Genomic DNA, 27,175 nt, shown 5'->3' on the forward strand with positions numbered 1-27,175 from the left:
CGCCCGGCCCAGCGAGTCCCGCGGTGACCGTTTTGTGTTAGTGCAGCGAGCTGCTCACCGGTGATTTCCAAGCACCTAACGGCACGGTCGGGCCAGGTTCTCCACGCTCCCCGGAGTGAGGAATCCGATCTCAGGTCCTGGGTGTCCTGTGCGGTTCCCTGCACACAGCCCACTGTCTCTCGTCCTCCCGGCCGCTGCCTCGGAGCTTTCCTCCGGGTTTTCTTAAGGTCTGTCTAAGGCTAAGCACATGGTGTGCCGGAAGGGTAAACTCAGTCCCGCGCGGATTTCGCCCCCTTTGGCTACCCGAGGGCGTGTGGAAGGCATCACCAAATATTCACTATCCACCTTAGCTGCCCTCCTTTTGGATTTTTGTTCAGAAAAGTGGGAAAACAATAAGGCTGACGCTCGATCCCCGATTTGACTCAGGGGATCGAGTGTCAGCCTGTGGACTGAAGGGTCCCAGGTTCGATCCCCGTCACCTTCCTTGTATCTTGGTTGCGGGCACATCCCCAGTGTGTGTGTGTGTGTGTGTGTGAGTGAGGGGGAGAGGGGGGGAGGGGAAGGGTGCGGGAGGCAGCTGATCCATGTTTCCCTCTCATGGGTATTTCTAACTCTCTAACCCTCTCCCTTCCTCTCTAAAAAACCAATAAAATATATTTTTTGGGGGGGAAAAAAGATCACGCTTACAATTCCGTCACTTCTTCAACCCTGCTTCAACAGCACTCAACACTATTACACTCAACGGAGTTAACCCACTCTTCGGGTTGGAGTCCTCCAGATAACTTTTGGATTACCTTAAGTTTTTGTAATTTGTAAGCCTGCTAAGAGTTACAGATACATTTACATAAGATTAGTTATTGAGGCTTGCATGCATTGTTCTAGGTGCTTCACAAATATAAATTTACTTACTGGTAACTTCTGTGAGGTATTTTTTTTAGATGAGAGAACCAACGCTCAGGTTAATTAACTTGCTCTAGGTCACATAGCTAGTAAGGAGCCCAGGCTCTAACCTGTTTTTAGAAAAAGGATGTAAGATGGGTAGAGAATTCCCTGTATAAAATGTGACTTTAGATTTCTCTATTCAAGAAGCGCCTACTCTGCGAATAGGACAGAGCCCTATGATGAGAAGAGCGTGCTTTATTTTTATTTTTTTAAATAATTTTCTTTTTCTTTTTTAAAATATATTTTATTGATTTTTTACAGAGAGGAAGAGAGAGGGATAGAGAGTTAGAAATATCGATGAGAGAGAATCATCGATCAGCTGCCTCTTGCACACCCCCTACTGGGGATGTGCCCACAACCAAGGTACATGCCCTTGACCGGAATTGAACCCGGGACCTTTCAGTCCGCAGACCGACGCTCTATCCATTGAGCCAAACCGGTCCGGCAAGAGCGCGCTTTAAAAAAAAAAAAAGTTCCCATTGATTTCAGAAAGAGGAAGGGAGAAGGGGAGAGAGGTGGGAAACATCAAAGATGAGAATCATTGATTTTGATCGGCTGACTCCTGTTCGCCCCCTACTGGGCATCAGCCCGAAACTCATGCCTGTATCCTGACCGGGAATCCAAGGGTGACCTCTTGGTTCATGGGTTGGCACCCAACCATTGAGCCACACCTGCTGGGCAAGAGCATGATTTTTAGTATCCCATCCTGTGTCAGCACATTCTGAACTTGAACTCCTTCTGGACAAGCCAGTTTATTAGTAAAATATTAAATATCAACTATTCTAAAGTACAATGCCTTGATAGTTTGCTTTTCTGACAAATCAAGGTTTTATTTGTAACTACCTCATAGAGAAATATGTGGGACCGTGGTGAGCAACTTAGCCAATCACAAAGGAAAAAGCACATTCGAAGAACTAGTACCAAGACATTTGGAGTTGGATGACTTCTTGCCCAGGGTTCCCAGCTGTGTTTGAACACGGAAGACTTGAAAATAGGAACCAAAGGAGGTTGCTGCTTTCCTTACCGAAACGGAAAGCCATTTTGAATCCTGCCTTTGGTTCACTAAGTCCTGTGTTCCAAACCCTGAAACTTGGACGGCTGCTTTCTTGCTTGCATCCTGGGACCAGGGGCCTAATACCTAATTTCCTCAAACTTTTCAGACTTTTTAAAAAATATATATTTTATTGATTTTTTTACAGAGAGGAAGAGAGATAATAGAGAGTTGGAAACATCGATGAGAGAGAATCATCGATCAGCTGCCTCTTGCACACCCCCTACTGGGGATGTGCCCACAACCAAGTTACATGCCCTTGACCGGAATCAAACCAGGGACCTTTCAGTCCGCAGACCGACGCTCTACCACTGAGCCAAACTGGTTTCGGCAAACTTTTCAGATTTTTGAAACAGGAATTCAAGATACTAAAACTTGGTTGATGGTGTTTTGGATTGGGACTTTCCACAAGTGGTGATACTGAAAAAAATAATCCATAGGAAACTACCTTAAACATACCCTCGCTAGATCTCAGTTCCACAGTTCATAAATGTGGTGACGCCGAAACCGGTTTGGCTCAGTGGATAGAGCGTCAGCCAGCGGACTGAAGGGTCCCAGTTTGATTCCATTCTGGTCAAGGGAATGTACCTTGGTTGCAGGCACATCCCCAGTAGGGCGGCGTGCAAGAGGCAGCTGATGGTTGACTCTCATAGATGTTTCTATCTCCCTTCCTCTCTGTAAAAAAAAAAAAATCAATAAAAAATATAAAAAATAAAAATAAATAAATGTGGTGGGATGTGTTTAAGAACAAAAGTTCAACCGAGTAAATTTGAAAGTCTAATTGGCTTTATTAAATGATTCACGAATTGGCAGTAGCAGCTCATCTAGCAAATAGAAGGGAGCCCCACGTAGTTGTACAAAACGGAAGGTTCTTATAGGGTAGGAGGGTGGGCCAAGGAGGTTGAAAGAATGGGTTGTTTCAGACTAGGTCACCTTGCTTTGGGGGAAGGCAGAGGGATCTTTTCAGGCAGCTCACCTCACAAGTGATCAGGAAATTGCAGACTGATTGATTTAAAATTTCACTCCTCGGGAGAGAATAAAACTGCATACTGCGTCTTGGTGCAACTTACAACAGTGGCTCCGTTTTGGGTCTATTTCTTTTTAACAGGAGCTTCTGGCTTCTGTTAAGCTTGCTGCCTCTTTTTTGGTCGTGTAATTGCTCTCTCCGCAGAGACAGTGAATGGAGAATTCTCCCTAAGGTCAGCGTTTCATTGTCTTGCCTTGCTCTGGCTGCTATAGTATTCCAGGCATCGATCCAATCCTACCATCAAAATTGCCTGGAGACTGCCACCAGATGGGACCGAGGTCTCCCAGGGACTGCCCTGAGCCACTGAGTTGAGTGGGACGCGCCTGGTGCAGTTTACTATCTCCGTGGGCGGTGGCCCAAGGCGCGGGACCTATCCGGTGACCGGATTGGGCCTTGCCCCTGTCCATCATCCGAAGGCTCTGGCGCCGACTGTTTGAGCACCGCCTCTGGAAACGAGGGGCGGGAAGATAGGTGAAGGTAAACGTTGTGTGTATTTTTCTCCTCATTGGATGGCTTCTGTGTCAGTCATACTCTCCCCTGCTCCCATTGGCGGGAAGGCTCCGGGCTGGTAGCGTGGACACAGTGCTGCCCCGCCCAAGTGGCGATCCGGGCGCGTGACGTCTCAGATATTTGTTGTTGGAGCTAGGGCCTCATTAATTATTCACGAGGTACTTGAAAGCGCGGCAGCGATTGGTGGCTAAGAAGCCTGGCCTATTGTTTCTGAGCTAGCGATAGGTGTCGCCCTCCACGCGGCCGAAAGAGCTGCGCATAAATTACCCCGATGAGGCGTGGGGCGGGGCCGCGCATAGATTAGGCAAATGAGCAGGGGGAGGGCCGGGAGGCCGGGTACGAATTAGCCTAAGTTATTAAAGATGGCGGCGGAGCGGAGTCGCTCCCCGATGGACTCGCCGGTCCCGGCCTCTATGTTCGCCCCGGAGCCCAGCTCTCCGGGGGCGGCCAGGGCCGCGGCGGCGGCCGCCCGGCTCCACGACGGCTACGACTCGGACTGCAGCGAGGACGGCGAGGCGCTCAACGGCGAGCCGGAGCTGGACCTCACCAACAAGGTAGGCCCGGGCGCCGGCAGCCGCGCTAAATGGGACCAGGTGCCCGGGGACCCGGAGGTGGGCCGAGCCGTTTCCCGGGCGACTGCGGGGGCGGGAGCGGGAGGGGCCGAGCCCGCCCACCTGCCGGTGCGGACGGCGCCGGAGGTTCCAAGGCGATGGGCGGCCCCGGGCGGCCCCCCGCCGCAGTCCTTCTCCCGGCGGCTCCGACCCGGCCTCCCGCCGTCCGGCTCCCGGGGAGATCGCAGCCCCTGGGCTCCGCCACGTGGAACTCGGGTGCTCGACACCGGCAGCGCCCCGCACGGTGCCACCTCCTCCGATGCCGAGAGGGGCCCTCTGGGCTGTCCGCGGCAGCCGGGCGCCGGCGGGGCTCGGGCAGGGGAGTGGAGGCGCGGGAGGACCAGGTCCGAAGCGGGGCGGGGAGGCGTCTCTTCCTGGCGTCGGGAAAGGAAACAGAAAGTAGTCGCTCAGCCGGGGAGAAGGATGACTGAGCTATGTCTGCTTTGCAAATCCACCCAAAACCAAATTGAAAGCTGGACCGGACCTGTAATCTCGCCATCCTGGGAGTGGAACCACAACTTGTATGAATGCAATAATGAAGGACGTTTCAAATCGTGTCCTCTGAGCTCTTGAGAAGGTGGGCAGGAGGGAAGGTCTGACCTTCTGCTTGGCACCGTGAGGGGTGAAAATGAAGTATAAGATGTGACTGTGTTTTGAAGGCGCTGAAGGGAAAGAATGCTAACTTGGGAGCCAGACAGGATTGGGTTCTGGTAAAAAAAAAAAAAAAAAAAAAAGGAAAAGAAAAGAAACAGGCCCAAGGTGGGGTCACTTGCTCCCTTGACAGTAAAACAAGACTTAATTGCAGTTTCAGCCCCTCCTAGGTGTGGAATTTGGGGCTGGAGATTGCTAGATTTCCTCCTGGACACTAGACAGGTAACCTGCATAGGAGCCCCCTGCCACCCTTCCCCACCAACATTAGTCAGCTGGCCTGAAACAGTCTTTTCTTTGGCTAATAACTTTATATATACATATAATTATATGTGCCCAGGCATGAATAGCTCTGGCCACCAACACAGGCACCAAGCTAGGATGAACTAACTTTGTCCCTGACTGATATAAGAGCAACACCCACCAATCATGTGTCTCCTTGCCCATTGCCAGGGGGTCTAACAACTCTATCTGGCCCAGTTTCCTGTAAGAATCTTCCACTTTTACTACTCAGAGCGGGTCTCTCTCTCTCTCTCTCTCTCTCTCTCTCTCTCTCTCTCTCTCTCTTTTTTTTTTTTAAATATATTTTATTGATTTTTTACAGAGAGGAAGGGAGAAAGCTAGAGAGCTAGAACCGTCGATGAGAAACATCGACCAGCTGCCTCTTGCACACCCCCTACTGGGGATGTGCCGCAACCAAGGTACGAGCCCTTGACGGGAATCGAACCTGGGACCTTTCAGTCTGCAGACTGACACTCTCCCGCTGAGCCAAACCAGTTTCGGCTCAGAGCGGGTCTCTTTATTTGCCAAGTGGGATGCTGCACAATTCATGCATCACTAATAAAGCCAATTAGATCTTTAAGTTTATTTGGTTGAATTTTGTTTTTTTAACAGATTCTTTTCCTGCCTTGCCACTTACAAAGGCTCTGTGACCTTGGTAAAAAGTTTCACTTCTCAGTTCTTCGGCTACATGATCTTTTCCATACAGATGGTTGCAAAAAATGAGAGATGCATATAAGACACCCAGTACAGTGCCTAATACACAACTGTTCAGTAAATGAAGTGAACTGAAGAACTGATCATTCCCTATGCAGTTTAACAGCAGCGGATGGAAGATAGAACACCAACACCAATAAGTTCTGCACTTGCTATAATCCTACCTGTTGCTGGAAAATTGCAATAGAGATGTTTGTGACCTTACACAGCCTTTGGGGGCAAAATTGCATGAAACTTGGCCCATACTGGAGAAAACTTGCCCCTGCAACCTCAGCAACCAAGTTTCAATTGCTCTCTCTCTTTCTCTCTCTCTCTCTCTCTCTCTCTCTCTTTAATATATATTTTATTGATTTTGTACAGAGAGGAAGAGAGAGAGATAGAGAGTTAAAAACATCGATGAGAGAGAGTCATCAATCAGCTGCCTCTTGCACACCCCCTACTGGGGATATGCCCGCAACCAAGGTACGTGCCCTTGACCGGAATCGAACCCGGGTCCCTTCAGTCCCCAAGCCGACGCTCTATCCATTGAGCCAAACCGGCTTCGGCTGCTCTTTCTCTCTTGAGTGACAGCTGAGTTCTTAGAAGCCAGGGGTCGTATCTGGTGTCTCTAATGCCATAAGGAGGATGGCCATGCTGGGAGAGAGGGAAGGTCTGGGATACGTGGGAGGCAATGTGACAAGATGCAAAAGACCCAGGCAGCACTCAGGTCACAGGTACAAGCTCGGATGAGTCAACTGGAGAGTTGTGAGAGAGATGCTTGACTCAAGCAGACCAGCTGGATGTCAGTTCACGGTCAAGTTGCTGAAGAAACCTGAAAACAGTGGGAAATTGCAGGGGAGTGTTGCAAAGAGAGTAATACCTTCATTTCCTGACCAACTTCTTTAATGTTCCAGAATAGCGAAGTGGTTCTTCATCACATAGCTGGGGAAGGCCACCTCATTATCTTAAAGTTGAGAAACTGTACATATATAAATATTGGTGATATTGAAAAGAAAAATGACCATGTAGAGAGAGAAAAGGAATGGGTTGATAGATTGAGTCTTGAGGAAAAGATTAGAAGCTGTAAGCTCTGTACTTGCTATAATTATATGTGGAGATCTAAGGCTTTGAAAGTTTCCCAAGTGAGAAATAATTAGTGGCTAGTTTCATCCAAGGTTTTTTTTTTGAACGATTGTGAAGAAAACTATACTTACCACTCACTGAGCTTTGGACTAGATGCTTACATGGTACATGTGGTGTGGCCTAAAGGTGCAGGCGGTATTATCTACATTTTGTAAATTGAAAAAAAATGAGACTGAGAGAGATTAAGCTCTTTGTCCAAGGTCACCCAAGAATGCTAGAGAATGGCTATTGTTAAATGACCTCTCCAAATAAGTGGTTGATACTTTTAATGTTATCGTCACAGATTTATAAAATGATCGTGCTAATGCCCATCTTAGTGGTAATGGTGTTTTGTTGATGAAGAAATAAAAAACAAGATAGCCAAGGAAAAATGGAACAGAATTCTTTTGTTATTATCGGTCTAGGGTGGCGGGCATGGAGGTATAGAGAGCTTTGTCCTATGAGTTGCAAGCTGGAGCTAGAAGACTTGGGCACGTGGGTGTGCAGCATTGCTCATCAATTTCTACCCACAGAGTCAGATTCTCAGCCATTGTTAGTCCCTCCCCTCCTGGTAAGCAGCTGGAGGCAGGCTGCTCACACCCTCCTTTCTGTGGTGTGTTTCAGAGTAGTCATTTTAGTACATTATAAAACTCAACTCATATGAGGCCTTAGGCTCAAAGGCTATGTAAGGACGGCAGAGGGCGCGAGGGGGCTGGGTAGCTATTTTAGATTAGGGCATCGTGGGGTTCAGTCAGGACTTTGGCTGTGGTACTCTTCTAGGAAGTGTGGTCCTAAGGCTGTTGGTTTCTTTTCTAGCTGGTTCTAGTGAGCCCTACATCAGAGCAGTATGACAGCCTCCTTCGGCAGATGTGGGAGAGGATGGACGAGGGATGCGGAGAGACCATATATGTCATTGGGCAGGGATCAGGTGAGCATAGTTTTCCTTTCACTCTACTTTTTAAACATTATTTAGAGCACATTTCCCATCTTTTACCCATTTTCTTGATCAGTGTCTGCAGAACTGTTTGGGAGGATATAAAAGTATCATATGATAATGTTAATTCCCACCTTTTTGGTCATAATATGCTTGACTTGAAAGATTCACTTTCCAAGCGGTTTTACAGATGCCTCTTTCTGCCTCTATTTGCATAAAGGGGACCGAAGCACAAAGCAAGGGAACGCCTGCCTCACGGATAGAGCAAGCCGCGGGCCTAGAACTCAGTCTTTCCCGGCAGCCCACTTTACATTTTGTAAATTGAAAAAAAATGAGCCCACTGCTACTTACTGTCTGCTTAGCAGGGAACTTAGGGGATCCTTCTTGATATCAGCAAGGAGGAGACACCAGAATTCTTCTCTTCAGCAAGGCTGTCTTGCCCCACACCACACTGACCACTCAGTTCTGCTCGCTGACCACGCAGGGTGGATAGTTGTGCTAACAGAAGCCCCCTCTTCTCCCTGGGAGATCCCATCAGACGTGTGGGCTCTGTAGCATTCTGGAAGGAACTGGTCATTGTACTCCAGCCTGCTTATTTCACTGTTACGGGGCTGTTGCAGAGGAGGGCAGCTTCCATAACAGAATCCCACTTATGTCTTGGGTATTCCCCCGCCCCCCCCCCCATAATTTCTCCTTTATCCTTTCAACAACAAGGCCTACTGCCTTCATCTTCATTATGACACCGTGCTGGAATGACAGCTGGGCTTCTGATGAGTATGAACTTAGCCTGTACCAGAACTTATCTGTCATCTTTGCCGGCAGCCTCAGTGGGGCTGGGCGCATCATTAAAGGAACAGCTCTCTTTGTGAATGTAGGCTTTGTAAAGGCAGATAATAATTCTTTTGTTGACTGAGTTTAAGATGGAGAAGATCTCAATATCCTTCTTTATTTGGCAAATACCTATTAAGTATCTTCTGAGGGCTTGATACTGTTGCAAAGTAGTTTTGGATACTGAAATCTGGTCCCTGTCCCAAGGAGGAAAGATAGCATACATACAAATGACCTCAGTAGAGAACAGTACTATTTGGAAATGCTCAAAAGTGACACAAAGAAGAAGGGCTTGATCTCCAGTTACTGCTGTGCCTTCCTTTGAAATGTGTTTCTTATCTGTCCTTTCCTTTCCATCTTTGCTGCCACCGCTTGGTTTTGGCCTTATCACCCTTTGCATGTCGAGAAAGGGAGGGGGTTGGTTAGCATTGTCAAGTGCTAGAGAGATGGCCAAGGAGAGCTGGGTGCAGGAAAAGCCACTCGTTTGGTGATCATTGCTAGTTTGAAACCTTTGTGTCAGGCACACAGTAGGCCTTCTCTGATAGGATGGACCATCAGAGACCACTTCACCCTTGTAGAACTGAAGAAACCACACCCAGATCAATTTTGACAAGTGGGGGGACTGTTCTTTGAAGACCCTCCTCTGCCCCCAGTTCTTTAATGTGGACTCTTAGTGAATTTTTCCATAACCTGGCGGCTGACAACTAATTAACCCGTTCATGACAAAGCATACGATGGCAGACATTCATTAACACATCTGCACACCCAGGCATTATCTTTGCATCTATCAACTGGGTGTTGTTAGATCCACAGTGACTCCTTCCTGCTGGAATTACATCGAGGTCATAACTAGTTAAACAAGCTGAACATCAAACAGAGGACGAAGCCAGATGGGAGGCCCAGGGGTCGGCTTCAGCACCTGCTTCCTGTGTGTGCCTGGCGCCTCACCTCTTTATCACATCCTTTGCTTGTAAAATGAGGATAATGACATCCTTCTGCACCCTCCTCAGAGAAATGTTGTGTGAATAACTTAGGCATTAAACTTTCTGAGCAGTAGGGAGGAATGTGCTCTGTAAGTATACATTCCTCCTGTAAGATTGAGCCTATACAAGGGGGCAGCCTGGCCCAGTAGTTAGTTCAGGGTCTGGAGTCTGGCAGGTCTGAATTTGCCTACTGGCTCTAACTTATCTTAAAAAGGGGAGAGAGTAGTGTCATGGTGAAGGTTACCACTTGGCACATAGTAAGCATTATATAAATGTTAGCTACTATTAATAGTTGCAGTAATAATTTTTTAAGGGTTCCAGGTCTTAGTTGATTTACCATGAGATTGCTTTCAAAAAGAATCTTGTTATTTTTTAATATATTTTATTGATTTTTTACAGAGAGGAAGGGAGAGGGATAGAGAGTTAGAAACATCGATGAGAAACATCCATCAGCTGCCTCCTGCACACCCCCTACTGGGGATTGAGCATACAACCAAAGTACATGCCCTTTGAACTGGAATCGAACCCGGGACCCTTTAGTCCGCAGGCTGACGCTCTATTTATAGTAGGGGTGTCGAACTCAATCAGAGAAGGGGCCAAAATCTAAAATCCAGCCTAAATCGCGGGCCGAATGGTTTACTGAACAGTCATAAACTGACAATGTCATAAACTGACAGCGGAGTGCAGTGATGACAGCGCGGTGCGGGCCACATTGGAAGGCCTGGCGGGCTGGATTTGGCCCGCGGGCCTTGTGTTTGACACGTGTGATTTATAGAGCCTGACCAGTTAGGGCAGAATCTTGTTAATTTGTCAGATATGAAGTTACAACTTCCTAAGAGCCAGGAACTGTATTAAAAGTCCAGGGAACGAAGGAAGCGTATTTTAAGTCTTGGTGGAGAGCTTCAGAGAGGCTGTGACCCTTGAACTGGTTGTAAAGGATGGTGGGGGTTTTCTGGGTAAAGGAAGGCAGAGTGAGCGAGCGGAGAACGCCACGGCACAGGCACAGAGGCAGTGGCCCTTGTGGAGGTGTGGTGGGCCTGTGGGGGTCCAGTAACGTAGGAGCGTGGCCTGTGTGGTTGGGAGTGCCAGTTAGGAGGATCCTTGAGTGCCATACCAAAGGGTTTAGGCTTTTACCCTGAAAGTTCGGAGAACCTTCGCATCACGTTGAGCAGGAGAGCGCATGTGGAAAAGGTAAGTCAGGTGGCAGGACTGAGGTCTCATTGAGGGTCAGGTGCGGGTGGACAGTGGCCTTTAGTGATTGGACCGCTGCGGCTTTTCTCCTTGGCCTTTGTCTCCACTTCTACCGAGTGAGGAGAGGGGGGATAGGACGGGGCATGGGACCCTCTGGGAGCTCGGGATGGACAAGGCGGTATTGGTCATCGCCGCCAGGTGTGGAGCAGCACTTGAAAGCATTGCTTTTTGTTGTGTCAGAATCAATGGCCAGAATTTGGGGATCTGGCAAGAATGGCAGGATTAGCAGGCCTTGTCCAAGGAACACTTCCAGCAAGTTCTCTGGCCCAGGTGCCCAGAGCTCAGTTGGCCGTGCATTTAGAAACTCCTCAGCCCAACGGCTCCTTCCTGTTCATCTGGTTTGCATTTACAAACTCAGAACTTTACGGAGGAAAGGCGTCCCACATGGGGGCCAGGGGATGTCTGAGTTTGACTTCTTTCCTGGAGTTGCTTATGGAGGGAGGGAAGACGTGCATCCAGAGCACCATTCCACAGGCTGGGTGTGTGGGAGTGCCATAGTGAGCAGGCAGGTAGGAGATGTGCTGGGTTTTGTAGGATGGGAAACACATGAGCGAAGTTGCGGAGCTGGAGAAGTGCAGGGACGTGGGGAGGGGATGGGACAGGACTGAGGAGGGGGTGGAGGCTTCTAAGGAACTGAAGCTGAACCTGCGGGGCCTGGGAAGCCGTTCCCAGCTTCGACTAGGGCGTGACAACATGAGAGCTTCTTTGTCTAGAGCCGTGGTCGGCAAACTGCAGCTCGCGAAACCCATGTCGCTCTTTGGCCCCTTGAGTGTGGCTCTTCCACAAAATACCCGGGCCTGGGTGAGTCTATTTTGAAGAAATGGCGTAAGAAGAAGTTTAAGTTTAAAAAGTTAAGCTCAAAAGAAATTCCAATCGTTGTCCTGTTGATATTTGGCTCTGTGGACTAATGAGTTTGCCTACCACTGGCCTGGGAGCATGGACTTGTGTCTACGCAGGATGGGTTGGAGGAACAGAGACTGGATTTGCTAAGACCAGTGAGGGGTCTGTTGTGGTGACTGAGGTAGAATCAGGGCCTGAATCAGACTGTGGCGTTGGGTTGGCCAAAGAGAGGAGCAGGGACAAAGACAGAAGGGCAGGCATAAAGCTAGAATCGGCGGACTGGAGCAGAGCATTCAGCTTGGGCGGCTGGGAGGAGGAGCTGTCTTCAGGAATAGGGATGGCGAAGGCAAGAGGAGGAACTGGCCTGGCATTAGAGGAACCCTCACCAGTGGAAAAGGCTCGAGATCTGGAACCAGAAGCCCTGAGCTCACCCAGCCTCCGGCTCTGCCAGCTGAGTCCTCTCTGGCCTGACCCCGCTGTTACAGGGAGGAGGAGTGCCCTCCTAGGGCTGCAGTGAGGACCAGAGTGGTTCATTAATGGTGCTAGTTTTTTGCTGTTGTTTAAAGGGAGGGGCTGGCGTTGTTGAGATTAGACATCAGGCTTCCAAGAGTCATGCTACAATTGGGAATTCATTCTAGAGTCCTGGGAAGAGGACAGTGCTAGAAATGAAAGTGTTTAGTACTTGTTTTTATTTTTTGTAGGTTTTTAAATGACAGTTGAAGCCGTAGTGTGAGATAGTCGAGGGGAATGCCCAGAGGATAGAGAGGAGGACCACCGCCTAACTACTGGAAAGCCTGGTATTTGAGGACAGGAGCTGGGAGAGCCACAGAGTAGACAGAGAAAGGAGCCAGAGAGAGGAGGGGGGTCAGGAGAGTTCATGCGACCGGCAAGCAGGGTGGAGGGAGGCGAGCAGTGCCAAATCCTGTTGTGGTTGAGAAAGGGGCATCGGATGAGGGTTAGACAGCCATCGAGGACTTGAAAACTAGTTTCTTCCAGAGTTATAAGCTTCAGGGTAGGATGGTGATAGTCAGCAAGTCTCAGTTACTCTTTTGAGATGCTCAGTGTAAAAGGAGATAAGCAGGGGAAGTGAGGATGGGTTTCCTTTTCCTAATTTAGGAATGACTGAGCCTGTTCATAGGGGAGAAGAAGGAGGAAGAGGAAGAGAGGGTGAGAGAGGTGCTTCAAGGTGCTGGGAGGCTGTAAAAGAGATTAGGCCCATGCTGGTGGATTAGAGAGGCTGGAGGAGAAGCTGGAGGAGTGATTGTGGAGAAGCTGACATCAAGTGGAAGCACTGATGGGAGTTGTCATAAATAAACTCTCAATAAATGATTGGTTAATTGGTTCCTCCCTTCCTCATCCTGAGCTCAGACTCATCTTTCCATCCACTTGCTGGACATTTCACTGGAGCTACCTCAGTCAAATTCTATTTCTAAAGTCATTCTCAAAATTCTCCCCCATTTCCGTTTGTCTCCGTCCTCATTATCGCTTGCGGGATTATGAGAATGGCTTCCTAAGGGGGCTCCCCGCTCCGGTCTCACTTGTCGGTGTGCACTTTTTACCGCTGCCCGAGATCTTTCTAACCGCCGTGGTCAGGTCATGTCGCTCCCCTGCCCCCGAGGCTTCCCATTGCCCGGTGCACAGTGTGTTTGCTGCTCATGTCTGTCTGCTTCACCGCTTCCACCTCTTCCGTGGTCTCCTGCCACTCGACATCCCGCTCCCAGCACACCGAGCTGCTGCTGGCCCCCAGTGTGCTGACTGCCATGCTCCATGCTTAGCCCTGCTGGGCCGCCTCTCCTCCTCTCTCTGCAACCCCAGGCAGTGCTAGTTCTCAAACTTCCCATTCTCTCTGTACAGTCCTCTAGTATAACATTCAAGTTGTATTGTCATTGATTGATTCCCTGTCTCTCCCACTGGGCTGTGAGCTCGCTAAGGGCACCTGTATTCCCAGGACTCAGCATGAGGCTTCCCATCAAACCCAGGCAGAGTCTCAGTGATTAGTGTGGAATGAATTAATGAGTGTCCTGCTTAGTGGGGAGGCTGTGGCACTATTATCGATTAGCTCCGCGTGTGCCCACGTTTTTTAAGTGTCAGCTGGAGAGAGCCATGTCCTCTGGTGCCCAGGGCGGGGCCGTGGTTAGGGCTGGTCTGTGTGGCTTGTGGGAACACTGATGCCGGGGCTCTTGTCACCAGATGGGACTGAGTACGGGCTGAGTGAAGCCGACATGGAGGCCTCCTACGCCACGGTGAAAAGCATGGCCGAACAGATAGAGGCCGACGTGATCCTCCTGCGGGAGCGGCAGGAAGCCGGGGGCCGCGTGAGGGATTACCTGGTCCGGAAGCGAGTGGGAGACAATGACTTCCTGGAGGTCAGGTGAGGAGGCCGGGGCCCTCAGCGCGAGCCGAGCGAGCCTCTGACTCCCAGCTGTCCGCTTCACCCCTCCCCTCTGATCGGGGCAGAGTGTGCAGACACCATAGGCCTTTCGCTCTTTCTGCACCTCCCATCCCTAATACTTCCACTCGGGAAGGGTGAGAGAGAGGCCAGCCATTCCTTCTGTGGGCTGTGAGTCTAGAAACCGGGGTGATGGAGGGGGCATTTTGTGCCTCCTCGGCTCTGGGCCCCTCTCCGGCCGCTTTGGGGAAGAGAGGGGGAGTTAAGGGAGAAAGCCACTGTGGTGAGCACCCAGTTCCTCCTGAGGAGCCCTTCCTGCCCCTGGAGGATGCCTCCAGCACTCCCCTGGCTCACCCCGGAGGGGCAGCAGTGAGCGAGAGGCTCCGGGGCAAGCTGTCTGCAGACCCGTTGGGGTTTCCCCTCACTCACCCAGCACCTCTCACGTGGATGTATGGTTCCTGTCCTCGCAGGGTAGCCGTGGTGGGCAACGTGGACGCTGGCAAAAGCACGCTTCTGGGGGTCCTGACACACGGGGAGCTGGACAATGGCCGCGGCTTTGCCCGCCAGAAACTCTTCCGCCACAAACACGAGATCGAATCCGGCCGCACCAGCAGCGTGGGCAACGACATCCTGGGCTTCGACAGCGAAGGCAATGTGGTGAACAAGCCTGACAGCCACGGCGGCAGCCTGGAGTGGACGAAGATTTGTGAGAAATCCACCAAGGTGATCACCTTCATTGACTTGGCCGGCCACGAGAAATACCTGAAGACCACGGTGTTCGGCATGACGGGCCACTTGCCCGACTTCTGCATGCTCATGGTGAGTGCGGCCTCGGGCAGGCCGCGGCCGTGGAGGGCGGGCTCTGTGCACGGGTTTGAAATTGCCCTGAGGCTGAAGCCCGTGGGTTTGGGGCTTTGACACTGGGGAAGGGTGATAGTTTTGCCAAGGTCCTCTGAGCTCTACAGTCATCTCCAAGGGTGTAACTTGGTTTTCCAGGTGAGGCTCAGAAGGGATCCCCTAAGGAAAAACCAGGGTATTTGCAGAGCCCTCATTTTTTGGAGAGACACAGAGGAGGGTTCCTCCTAGGAGATTGCTTACGACCTTCAGAAATGTTTTCTGGGGTGGGGACTTGGAGGAGTGGCGCCAGGTGGAACCCTCAGGGAGGGGAGCACAGACAGCAGTCATGAGGCCCCTGAGAGGAGCCTGGAATGAGCGCACTGGTTGAGAGGGTGCTGCGTGCCTGGCGCCGTGCCGCCTGCAGGTGCAGCGGTGAACGGGCCGGCCCGGCTCCGGAGAGCTCACAGCTGGCAGGAGTAGATTTGTGAGCGGCTCGTTTATGCAGATGAACTGGAAAGGAAAGGGAGAGAGGCCGGTGTTGGATCATGTGCTAAGCTTGTATTTGGGTTCCTTTGATCTTCCTGGCTGGACAGTGGGGTTCTGTGAGGCCCACCACCTTGGTGGCAGCTTCCCAGCTTTCACAGACAGAACAGCGAGCACGTTTTCCTCCGGCAAGTCCTCGAAGCCCTTCCCCACGTCCCGGTCCCCCCGGCTGCTCGCATTAAGTGCGGAAACACAGGCATCTGTTCAGAGTGGACGCACCAAGTTGTCCCGCAAACGCAGGTTCCCAGGCGGAGCCTCCCAGGCTGGAGACTACGGAGAGGCGGAGCCTCTGGGTGAACACTGTGGGCTCTGCCCCGGCTTCCTGGGATCGCAGTGGGACTTCACTTCCCGTGTCTGTGATCATCGCAGGGGCATTACAGCCTGGACTGGGCTAAGGAAACACGCTCTCTAAGAAGAGGTTCAATGGATGGTCCTTAGGGCATATGGGGGTGGTATTAAGAAAGGTATAGCCCTGGCCGGTTTGGCTCAGTGGAGAGAACGTCAGCCTGTGGACTGAAGGGCCCCGGGTTCGATTCCGGTCAGGGGCACATGCCCAGGTTTCGGGCTTGATCCCCAGTGTGGGACATGCATGAGGTAGCTGTTCAATGGTTCTCTCTTATCATTGATGTTTCCATCTCTCCCTCTCTCTTCCTCTCTGAAATCAATAAAAATGTATTTTTTTTTTTTAAAAAAGAAAGGTATATGCCGGAACCGGTTTGGCTCAGTGGATAGAGCGTCGGCCTGCGGACTGAAAGGTCCCGGGTTGGATTCCGGTCAAGGGCATGTACCTTGGTTGTGGGCACATCCCCAGTGCGGGTGCACAGGAGGCAGCTGATGGATGTTTTTCTCTCATGGATGTTTCTAACTCTCTATTTATCCCTCTCCCTTCCTCTCTGTAAAAAATCAATAAAATATATTAAAAAAAAGAAAGAAAGAAAGGTATAGACATAAGTGAGTTTAAAATGAGCACTTTTCTAAATAAACTACAGTGAGAAAGGCCAATTTTTGGAAACTTCTTCACCCATATGAAATGTTAAATATTATCTGACTTTTGGGCCAGATATAAATATTAACATTTTCTGTAGAAAATAATGAAATATTTTATTATTATTCTATGGCAGTCTGTTTCCAGAAGAGTAGGGGAATCGTCAAAGCAATAGAGCTCTCTCTTTCCCAGGTTGGGCAGAACTAAAGCAGGTCTGGGTTGAACAGGAAAGGTTGGAGGGAATGGGAAAAATTGGGAGGGAAAATGGGGGCAGTGTCTTGTAGGTGAGAGCACAGGTATGGGACCTCTGTGTCATTGGGCTCATCTGTGAACTGGCATGATCAAATCTCATGACAATTTTAATTTTATTTTGTTTTAGTAAATAACACATTTTGTGATACAAAAATAAAAAGGTACCAAAGGCTTTAGTGAAAAGTCTCCCTCACTCCCTCCAGTTTCTACCCAGATGCAAATAGGATTTCCAGCTTCTCATGTATCCAGAGATATTCGTAATCATACCAGCACAAGTGTGTATATTCTCTTCCTCCGATTTCAAACATTCAGAAAAGTTGAAAGAATAGTATCATGAATACTGTAAACTCGCCACACAGATTCAACAATTGTCATTTTGCTCTACTAATTTGTACATGTGATGGGTGTGTGTGTGTGTGTGTGTGTATGTTTGGCCTGAAGCATTTGAAAGTAGATTATAGACATTTTGACTCTTCGCCCCCAAGTACTTCAGCACACAGCTCCTAAAAGCAACAGCTGGCTCCTGCGTTACTGCAGCCAAGAAGGTGAACGGGGGCTCCCTCAGCCATCCAGCATCTAGCCCAGAGTGTTATATTTCTCAGATGTTTCCCAGATGTCAGACATTCACCAGTTTTTAAATGGTAGTGTGCTATATCCATCTTGCCTTTTCCCCTTAAAAACATATCTTAGAGATTACCCCACATTGGTAGGTAAGTTTCCTCTTTTTTGGTATGGCCGGCCCACTTGTGCCTGTGCCCTAATTCATTTAACCAGCCTCTGTGGTGATGTTTAAACACCTTTATTATGGGAAGGAGTAGTGACAGTAATAATAGCAGCCATTGCTTGAGCACCTGACTCATGCTAGTTGTGTGCTGGACCTCTGACATGTTAGGACATTTAAACTTGAAGTGACCCTCTACAGTGGATGTTATCCCCCTAATTTATAGATGGGGACACTGAGAGCCAGAGCTGTTAAACTCAGTTCACTTTGATGACCCTAGACTGTTGTTTTCCCAGATTGTCGGGGCTTGTCTTTTTTTTTTTTTTTTTTAAATAAAGCTTTATTGTTGAAAGTATTACATATGTCCCCCTTTTCCCCCCTGTTGACCTCCTCCAGCCTGCCCCTGCCCCCAGGCCTTCACCACCCTATTATCTGTGTCCATGGGTTATGCCTATGTGCATACAAGGTCTTTGATTATTTCCCACCCTCCCTCACCTTCACTCAGATTCCGTACTCTGTGGACTTGTCTTTTATTGTTCCCAGGCCTCCTCAGGTTTTGATAGCCCACAATGTTGAATCGGGTTAAAGCAATCTGTGCCGAGCCCAGCTTTCATCTGTAGCCGTTTAGTTCCTGGCCTGAGACTTGTGCCCTGTGTCCAATTCTGATGCGGCCTCAGATGGAAGCGTTCTCCCGTCAGCGGTCGTTAAGTCTCTGTGCCACCAGCAGCAGCCTCTGTCTCCCTGCCCTGATAGTTCTTTCTGTGTTGGGGCAGGTGGGCAGCAATGCTGGCATCGTGGGGATGACCAAGGAGCACCTGGGCTTGGCACTGGCACTCAATGTGCCTGTGTTTGTGGTGGTCACCAAGATTGACATGTGTCCTGCCAACATCTTGCAAGGTAAGTGAAGCCTCCGGCGAGCAGCAGTCCCTGATGCAGGATTCTTTCTGGCACCTCTTTTCAGATGGCCTCAGACAGAAGGGGTTGGGTTTTACCATGTAAGCTGGAGGTATGTGGCAACATTGCGGCAGAGGGTTTCGTAATGTTGTTGTTTGCTTTTTTAATATGTTTTCAATGATTTCTTTTACAAAGTGGGGAAGGGAGAGGGGTAGAGAGATAGAAACATCAATGAGAGAGAAACATCATAGATCGGCTGTCTCCTGCACGCCCACTACTGGGGATCGAGCCTGAAGCCCGGGCATGTGCCTTGACCAAAAATCAAACTGGTAACCTTTTGGTTCAGGGTTGACGCTAAACCACTGAGCCATGCCGGCCAGGCTGATAATGTTTTAGCACCAAAGGCTTCAAAACAGGTGCAGGACGAGGCCTTGCTGCAGATGGAGGAGAGAACGAGAGCGGTCCTTTGGGAGGGCTCACAGGGACCTCTGCAGGTGTCTGAATGGCCTGGAGACCCTGTGCCAGATGCTTCTCTTCCCCAGGAAGCAGAGCATTCTGAGAACGTTGTCCCTATGGATGCCCCACCACCCTCTCGCCTTCCCCCATCACTGACAGGAGGCGGGTCTTCTAGAGATGAAGGAAAGCCAGTGGGCTCAGACTCGTAACCTCCGCAGACAGGCCCCGTCGTGCTGTTTCTACTCTAGCAAGCATGCGTCCGCCCAAAGTTTGGTCCTCCCTTTGCTTCTCCAGGCATTGTGGCGTTTAACGTTCCGTCTCCTGCTGGCAGCATGATGAGTGGACCTGCCTTGCCCTAAAGCCTGGCCAAAGGAAGCCTGTGTCCCCTAATTCTGTTCCTTCCACCCTTTCAGAAACCCTGAAGCTGCTACAGCGCCTGCTGAAGTCGCCAGGCTGCCGGAAGATCCCCGTGCTGGTGCAGAGCAAGGACGATGTGATCGTCACCGCCTCCAACTTCAGCTCCGAGAGGTACTGGGCGGGGAGCGCTCCTCTGGGCGGACTCCCGCGGTCTCAGCACAAGGGCTCCCAGGCTGGCGGGCGCCTCAGAGTCTGAGGAGCTAGCCTCGCTGAGGTGGGAATCCCAGCTGAGTCCTCAGAGTCCTTGTCTGTGAAGTGGAATGATGTGCCCTCTCCATAGGGCTCTCGTAAGGGTTGGAAATGGCTTTTGGAAAGCACTTAGCACTGTGCCTGGCCCGTGTGTAATAGAAAACTGCCGTTTTTATAACTTATTCTATGTTTTTATACTGTTGTTTCTCAAAAACTCTCGAATCACAAGTCATTTTAGGCCTCTGCTCATTAACAGATCCTGTGATTCTATAAATACATTTGGATGTCTGTTGTGTGCCAGGCTCACACCTCAGCATTGAGGTTTCAGGGTTGACTCGGGCACTAGCCTTGTCTTCAAGGTGATCAGCTCCTTGGTCAGAGATACTCCTTGAACTTTGTCAACTCTGTTCCTTCTCCCAGAGTCTTGGGGCTGCTTAGAGCCATCTGCCTTCTGGCTTGGTTGCTCTGCCCTGGCAGTATCTTCAGTACCACCGTTTGACCAGCAGAGGGGGGTTCATTTCAGTTGCCTCCATTTTATCTTATTTAAATTTGTGTGTGTGTGTGTGTGTGTGTGTGTGTGTGAGTGTGAAAGAGGTAGGAAGGGAGAGGGAAAGAGAGAAACATCGATGTGAGAGTGAAACATTGGCTGCCTCCTGCACATCCCCAATCCGGGATGGAGCCCGCAACTTGGGTATGTGCCCTGACTGGAGATTGAACCAACAACCTTTGGTGCCCAGGACGATGCCCAACCAACTGAGCCACACCAGCCAGGGCAGCTGCCCCCATTTTAATTCACTGAGTTTTTCTGGTGTCTGTTCTGTGCAGGCACTAGTCTGGGAGCTATGGGGATATATAATTCCTGATCTCAAGGAGTTTGAGGCCACTGAGATAAATGACCGCAAGTCAGACACAGTTATGTGTAACAGGGACACAAAAGTTCAAGCCCTGAGAGGAGGGGAGTGCCCATCTGGGAAGGTTCCTGGAAGAAGCAGGGCTGAGGCGTGCCCCGAAGGATGAGAGAACTTGTTAGTTGGATCAGAGGGAAGCAATTCAGGCAGGAGGATCAGAGTGGAAAAATATAAGGGAGCATAAAAGAATCAGGCTTTTGGAAGAAAGTAAGTCCTCTGGTCTGGCTGGAACATAGGAATTTAAGAGAAATAAACCGGCAGAATGCTGCGAGGAGGGGTGCCGGCTGTTTTCTCTGTAATGGGCAGAGGATTGAGGGTTTTAAGCAAGCATGCGTGCACTTTAGGACGAAGCAGTGTGAGTGCCTGAAGTAGGGCAGTGGTAGAGGGCCAGAGAGGAGGGGCCAGATTTTAGAGACAAAACTGATGAGAGGAGAAGGCCTTAGAGTCGGGCCGGAGGGGAAGAGCCGGGGGAGGCGGATGAGGGGCAGTGGGCCTCCAGGAGCCCTCTCGCTGCTCCATCCTGTCAGGCAGGCTGGCCTCCTAAGCGCCTGTCTGTCTTTTTATTCACCCTCCACGTAGGATGTGCCCAATATTCCAGATCTCCAACGTTACGGGCGAGAACCTGGATCTGCTGAAGATGTTCCTCAACCTCCTCTCCCCCCGCACCAGCTACCGGGAGGAGGAGCCGGCTGAGTTTCAGATCGATGACACGTACTCCGTGCCGGTGCGCGGCTCTGGAGGAGCAGGGAGGCTGGCGGGCACCCCCGGGGCGTTGGGTTGGTGGGTGGTGGAAGGGGCTGAGTGGGGATAGACTCACCGGGCCAGGTCTTCTCTGCAGGGTGTGGGGACAGTGGTGTCAGGGACAACACTCAGGGGCCTGATCAAGCTGAATGACACGCTGCTGCTGGGCCCGGATCCTCTGGGTAACTTCCTGTCCATCGCTGTGAAATCGATCCATCGCAAGCGCATGCCCGTCAAGGAGGTGCGCGGGGGCCAGACGGCCTCCTTCGCGCTGAAGAAGGTGAGTGTCGGTAACGCTCCAACTCCCCTCAGAGCCCGTGTTTTACGAGGCCCGGGGCTGTCTCCGGTCCTCATGGCTGCTCTGCCAACCAGGCTTACTGACCTCCCCTCCAGAGGAGGCTCGGAGCTCAGCCAGCCTGAGCGCCGGGCACAGGCGTACGTGCTGGAGCTGGGACCGGAGCCAGGCTGCTGCCTCCTGAGCTTGTTCCTCCCTCCAGCGCCTGAGCGCGGTGTCCTGAGCTCAGTGGTGAGGTCAGGCAGGCATCTCCCTGCTGTGTTGAGGGCCATTGGGGTCCATGCCAGCTCCCCTTCCCATCCCGCCTCCTGTCCCCAGGAGTGGGGCGAGTGCTAGCTCCAGGTCACCGACCTTCTCCGCCAACCAAATGAGCCAGCGACATGGGCTGTCTCCACCCCCACAGTCATGGCACACTCGCCCTGTTCCTCCACCATTGCTCACCTGCCTTTCTCTCCTCACCCACTTCACTCTTACCCATCCTTGGCGGCCCACTGAGATGCCGCTTCCTGCATGACCCTGAGGAGTAAAACCTCCTGGAAGGCCGTGGCCGGTCCTGGCCCTCATTCCCAGAAGGCCGGCCAGTCCTTGGGGCCGGGCTGCAGCCGAAGGCACATGTGCCTGAGCTCGGCTCCTCTCTTGCAGATTAAGCGCTCATCCATCCGGAAGGGCATGGTGATGGTTTCCCCGCGTTTGAATCCCCAAGCATCCTGGGAGTTTGAGGCCGAGATCCTCGTCCTCCACCACCCCACCACCATCAGCCCGCGCTACCAGGCCATGGGTAGGTGTCTAAAGGGGTGCCACCCACTCTAGCTCTCTACAAAGTGCTCCAGTGACCCGAACCCAAAAGTTTCAACTCCATCCAAGGTCTCCTTCCTGCTTAGTGACGCTCCCTTTTCCGCCACGGCTGCAGCGTTAATTCAGTCCTGCAGACAGACGGAGTGCCGGCTGTGTGCCGCTCGGTGTCCGCCGAATGCTTCTGTGTCAGGTGTTGCCAGGTGCTGGGGACAAAGGCCAGATAGGCAGGGGCCCTGCCCTCAGGAAGCCAGCAGGTTAGGGGCACATACAAACATGGTGCCCTGTGTTCAGGAGCCAGGACCGTGGGCCCGGGGTCGGGTGGGGTCTACCTGGAGGAAAAGGTAGGTGAGTTCGAGGCGCGATCAGATCTCAGTGCAGCCTCTGCTCACACGGCTCCCCTAGGCCTGCCCAGGCTTAGCCGGCCGCCGCTCGAGCACATCTCATGCTTTCACTCTGCTCCCCTGCCCCGAGGCTAACGGTGGCTCCCTTGGCAGTGCACTGTGGGAGCATCAGGCAGACGGCCACCATACTGAGCATGGACAAGGACTGCCTGCGCACTGGGGACAAGGCCACGGTGCACTTCCGCTTCATCAAGACCCCCGAGTACCTGCACATAGACCAGCGGCTGGTGTTCCGGGAAGGCCGCACCAAGGCTGTGGGCACCATCACCAAGGTATGTCTGGGCAATCGCAGCTGCCCCGCAGACACCAGGGTCACTGGCCCGCCAGCACAGCAGGTGCTTCTGGAGAGGCCTGGTGGGGTTTCCTGTCCGGCTGGGGCCTGGGCACCTTCCCTGCCTCGGGAGAGCGGGACCAGGGTATTCCCGGGGACAGCCACGCTGCAGAGGCTTCCGGCTGCCGGGACAGTCACTGCTGGGCCTGAGGTTAAAACCTGCCCAGACTCTGGTTCCAGGGACCACAAGGTCCTAGGGCTGCAGATGCAGTTGATGTTCTGAGGAGTCTTAGCCCGAATGGGAGCCCGGAGTCCAGCTCACCAGCTCTGGCAGACAGGGCCTATCTGGGAGCTGGGCTGAGTGGGCGGGCTGAGGATCCCTGGCTGCAGGAAGAGCAGCCAGAGCAGGGGATCAGATGGAGCTCTGGGTGGGAGAGAACACCTGGGCGCCCAGGACCAGCCAGGCGGGGAGTGAGCAGTCCCTGAGGGCAGGGGAGCCGGCCGCTGAGTGATGGCACCGCCTGCAGCTCTAGCCTCCCCGTCACCCCTGGCTCCTGCAGCTCCTGCAGACCACCAACAACTCCCCGATGAACTCCAAGCCTCAGCAGATTAAGATGCAGTCAACGAAAAAAGGCCCCCTGACCAAACGAGAAGACGGGCCCCCCCCTGGAGGGCCGTCCGCAGGGGTGCCTCCCCCGGGAGACGAAGCGGGCTCTCTGGGGGCCGCGCAGTCCTCCACATCCAGCAGTCTCCAGCCAACGGTGAGCATGTCTCCCAGCTGTCCGGGCCCTGACCACCCCGGGGTGCAGGCAGGGCGATGGGTGCGGCTGTCAGAGGGTGACGTGTGAGCCCGCAGCCTCTGCCTACTGCCAGGTCTGTGCACAGACGGTTCCGCAGCCCCAGGTGCGGGTGCTTTCTGAGCATGCGCTGTCTGCCTCTGAAGGCGCCGTTTTTCAAACTTGGAGCTGGGCCTACATAGAAGCAATTTATGGTCCTGATGGGCACTTGAGAGTTTCCCACATTTCCGAGTCCCCTTTCCTCGTAAGGATAGTACTTATGTGTGCGGGTGAGGGTGCCGTGTCCAGAAGGTTTGAAAATCTCTGCCTTATAGGCTCTCCTGTGCCCTCCCCCAACATGACGCCTCCTGAGGGGCCGGTGGCTCGGCCGTGTGTCATTGTGGCTGTCACTCAGCATCCCCTGCCAGCTCTCCCTGGTTCTTCCCTTTCAGAGTCTCTCCAGCCTCCCCGCCTCTGGGAAGGAAGCTTTGCTGCACCTGTTCTTCCTCTTCTCCCCTAGCTTTCCTCTGCTCCGTCATTCCTTTCTCTTCCCACCCATCAGTGGTGGCAGGTGTGGTTCCTGCTTTCTGCGTGCTTCTCTGAGCGCTCATACCCTTGCCACGTGACCCACCTGCCCGTCCCCTGCTCCCCTGCTCCTCTGCCGCCCTGGCCGCTCCCCGGGCCGCTCCCCAGGCCGCTGCTCCTCACGCTCCTCTCTCTTCCAGCTCAAGCCCAGCAGCGGGGGCCGGCGGCGCGGGGGCCAGCGTCACAAGGTGAAGACCCAGGGGGCCTGCGTGACTCCTGCCAGTGGCTGCTGAATTCCTCCTCCGCCAAGGATTCTCATGCTCCGGCCACCTCCATCCGACGGGCCAGACCGCCCACCCTCCCCAGGCCGCAGCCGGAGCTCAGCATTCCCCAGCCCTGGTTCCTGGGGCTCTAATTTATAGGCCGAGGACGACGGCAGCTTCCGGAGCACTACCATCTCCCGCCCTCCTGCCCCTTCTTCCTCACTCAGTTTTTGTACATCGGGGCCCTCAGTTTGTATTCTTTTTATTCTCTCTCGTACTTGTGTGCGTGTGCGTGCGTGTGTGTGTGTGTGTGTGTGTGTGTGTGCAGGAGTATGGCCACTCGGGGCCCTGGCAGTCTGTCTGCTCTTCCTTTCCTCCTCCATGGCTGGCCCGGCCTCCAGGAGCTGTCCGTCTACGTGTGTGTCTCTGTGAGAACTTAGGGGCTGCAGGAGCTGCGGGCCCCTTCCAGTGCTGCTCTGCGCCCGGGGCCGCCTGGAGCGGGCCTCGGCGGGGCGGCAGGTGTAGTGCTGCTGCTTCGGCTCGGGGCCCCCTCCTGGGACTCGGGGCTTTTGGCAGGATCGACAGTGCTGGCTTCCTCTTTTCCCTCCCTCTTTCTCCTTAAGCCCCCGAACAGGAATGCCAAAAGCTCTTACATTGTGACCTGTACGTGGTGGAGGGGAGAGGCGATTGGATTGTGGGGCCCTCCCTGCCCTCCACTCCAACCCATGCCACTGGCCCAAAGAAGCTGGTGGCTTTCCTTCCCGGCGACAATCCTGTTTGCCTGGCTGCTCAGGGCAACTCCTGCTCTGCGGCTCTGCTGAGCCTCCGGCCGCCTCCTGCGTGGACCTTGATTCTTACTGGGTCTTGGGGCACTGCTGACCTGGACGGGTGTCGCCGGCTCAGTGTCATGCTCATAGCACTTCTTTTTGGTGGAGTGGGGGGTTCCTCTGAGCCAGGCTGGGGTGGAACCCCTCCTTCCCACCGTAACTCCGCCACATCACCCCAGCATGGCTGCTGCGGCACAACAGGGAACGGCCCGAACCCCGGTCTGGAGGCCCCGGTTGGGATAGGGGAGGCAGGTGCAGGCCCGCACAGAGCAGGAGGCCCTCGGGAAGGATCGCTGCCTGGAGCGGGGTGGGTGTCAGGCCCCAGAGGCAGCGTGGGCCCTGACCCGGCCTGCTGAGCTGTGGCCTGGAGCCCTCCCTTAGGGTGGGCTGTTGGGCAGAGGTGTGCTTTCTCTGGCCGGGCCGACACCCAGCTGGCTGGGTCCTCCTTCAGCCTGCCTCCCTCTTGTCCCCAACCCTCCTTCCTGCTCCCAGACTGCTGGTCCCTTCACTCTCCTCCCAGCTGGTTCTAGTTACCACCAGCCCACAGCCACCCAACGACCAGACCAGACCAGCACACACACACGAAAGCTTGTCCATGTTGACGGAGGAGCTGCCACCGGGAGCACTGGCGCTCTGCCTGCCCAGCCCGGTCTTAGAGAACGGAGCAGGGTGGGGGAGCCCGCTTCCACCCTCCCCCCAGCTCTGACACGGGCTCTGACACGGGACACGTTCAGCTTCTCTGAACAGAGTGCCTCCACGGCGAGAGGTGAACGCCTCCGGGTGTCAGAATTGAGTGAGGATGTAGGTGAGGCCTCGTGCCCAGCGCGCTGCTGAGATCCAGGCTGGAACCGAGGCCTTACAGAGCTGGGGGACAGGCTTGAGCAAGAGAGGTGGCATCGACGTGCCCGGTGTGTCCTCGCTGCGCAGACAGGGAGGTGGCGTTCGTGCCGTTTTGGTTGGGGGCACTGAAGCTCAGCAGGGCAGTGCCACCGGCAGGCGGGATGTTCCCACCCTGGCCCTCGGCCCAGCCGTTTCTCTCAGCTGCGCCCTCCGGCCCCCCCTGCTCCTTTGTCTCTTGGCTGTTTCCCTGTTGCTTTTTGGCTCATTCTGCTGACGGGGCTGCCGCCCACGGAACCCTTCGTAATCAGAGGGCTCCAGTGCTGAGCGCCCTGCTCTGTGCCCACGGCGGGTGCTGTGGAGCTGGTAATCCCCAGGCGTGGCCAAGGGAGCCCGCCGAGCAGGTGGTGCCTCGTTTGTTTGAACTCTTGGCCCTGTGAGCATAACCACTGGATGTTCGGAAGCTGTGGCCGCCGCCTGGCCTCTGTCCTCGGATGCTCAGGAGGCTGGTGTGATCTGTGGCCAGCGGGCCCACCTGCTAGCAGGGCCAGCCGACCGACCGACCGACCGAGCGCAGCGTTTCACTGTCCTCCACGGGGACCACCCGAGTTCCCTGTGGCTCAGCCTACCAACTCCGTTTGGAACAAACACCAGCCCTTTTGTAGTTGACGAATAAAGTTGTTAATCTGGTCATCTCTGTGTGCAGTAGGGTTGGTGGCGTCAATTCTGTCACAGGACTGTGATGTGGGCGGGGAGCGCACGTTTGTTGGGGCTAAGGGATGTACCACAGGGGAGCTGGTGAGTTGTGCCGGGAGGGGCCAGTGCAGACGGGCAGAGGGTATGTGCCTGGCCCAAGGGCAAGAGCAGAAGCTCCAAGCCCTGTGACTGGTAAGTTCAGGAACTCATGGCTCCTGCTCAGGGACGTCTCCTCTTGAAAAATGGTGCTAGTTGCAGAGCAAGTGTTGAGTGGAATGGGGGACGAGCCTTGTGTAGGGCTAGCCCTTTCCTGGGACCCGAAGCTGAGGGTTCTGAGCTGGCCCAGGATCTCTGGGCTGGATTTGCACTCCACCAGGCACCTCTGTGGCACTTGCCCCGGGCCCCTCCCTACTGGCCTGTTCCTGCCTTCATTTT

The 27,175-nt window shown here is 53.1% G+C and overlaps 1 protein-coding gene across 1 annotated transcript; it reads left to right on the top strand.

Moving 5' to 3' along the window:
* Nucleotides 1-3,856: 3,856 nt before the first annotated feature.
* On the top strand, nt 3,857-26,737 carry GTPBP1 (GTP binding protein 1). The gene is made up of 12 exons (XM_084880015.1): nt 3,857-4,084; nt 7,703-7,814; nt 13,913-14,093; nt 14,582-14,930; nt 18,223-18,346; nt 19,213-19,327; nt 20,893-21,037; nt 21,152-21,334; nt 21,992-22,127; nt 22,639-22,817; nt 23,377-23,577; nt 24,318-26,737. The coding sequence occupies exons 1-12, from the start codon at nt 3,893-3,895 to the stop codon at nt 24,408-24,410; spliced, it is 2,010 nt and encodes a 669-aa protein (XP_084736141.1). The 5' UTR covers nt 3,857-3,892; the 3' UTR covers nt 24,411-26,737.
* Nucleotides 26,738-27,175: the final 438 nt, after the last annotated feature.

Source organism: Pipistrellus hanaki, assembly GCF_964339955.1.
Source record: "Pipistrellus hanaki genome assembly, chromosome: 3".
Taxonomy (NCBI): domain Eukaryota; kingdom Metazoa; phylum Chordata; class Mammalia; order Chiroptera; family Vespertilionidae; genus Pipistrellus; species Pipistrellus hanaki.

Bases quoted from the DNA above. Each gene is read 5' to 3' on its own strand.
- GTPBP1 (XM_084880015.1), top strand. From the start codon at position 3,893: ATGGCGGCGGAGCGGAGTCGCTCCCCGATGGACTCGCCGGTCCCGGCC. The intron at 14,931-18,222 runs GTGAGTGCGGCC...GTGTTGGGGCAG, and splicing joins CCGACTTCTGCATGCTCATG to GTGGGCAGCAATGCTGGCAT. The intron at 23,578-24,317 runs GTGAGCATGTCT...TCTCTCTTCCAG, and splicing joins CCAGCAGTCTCCAGCCAACG to CTCAAGCCCAGCAGCGGGGG.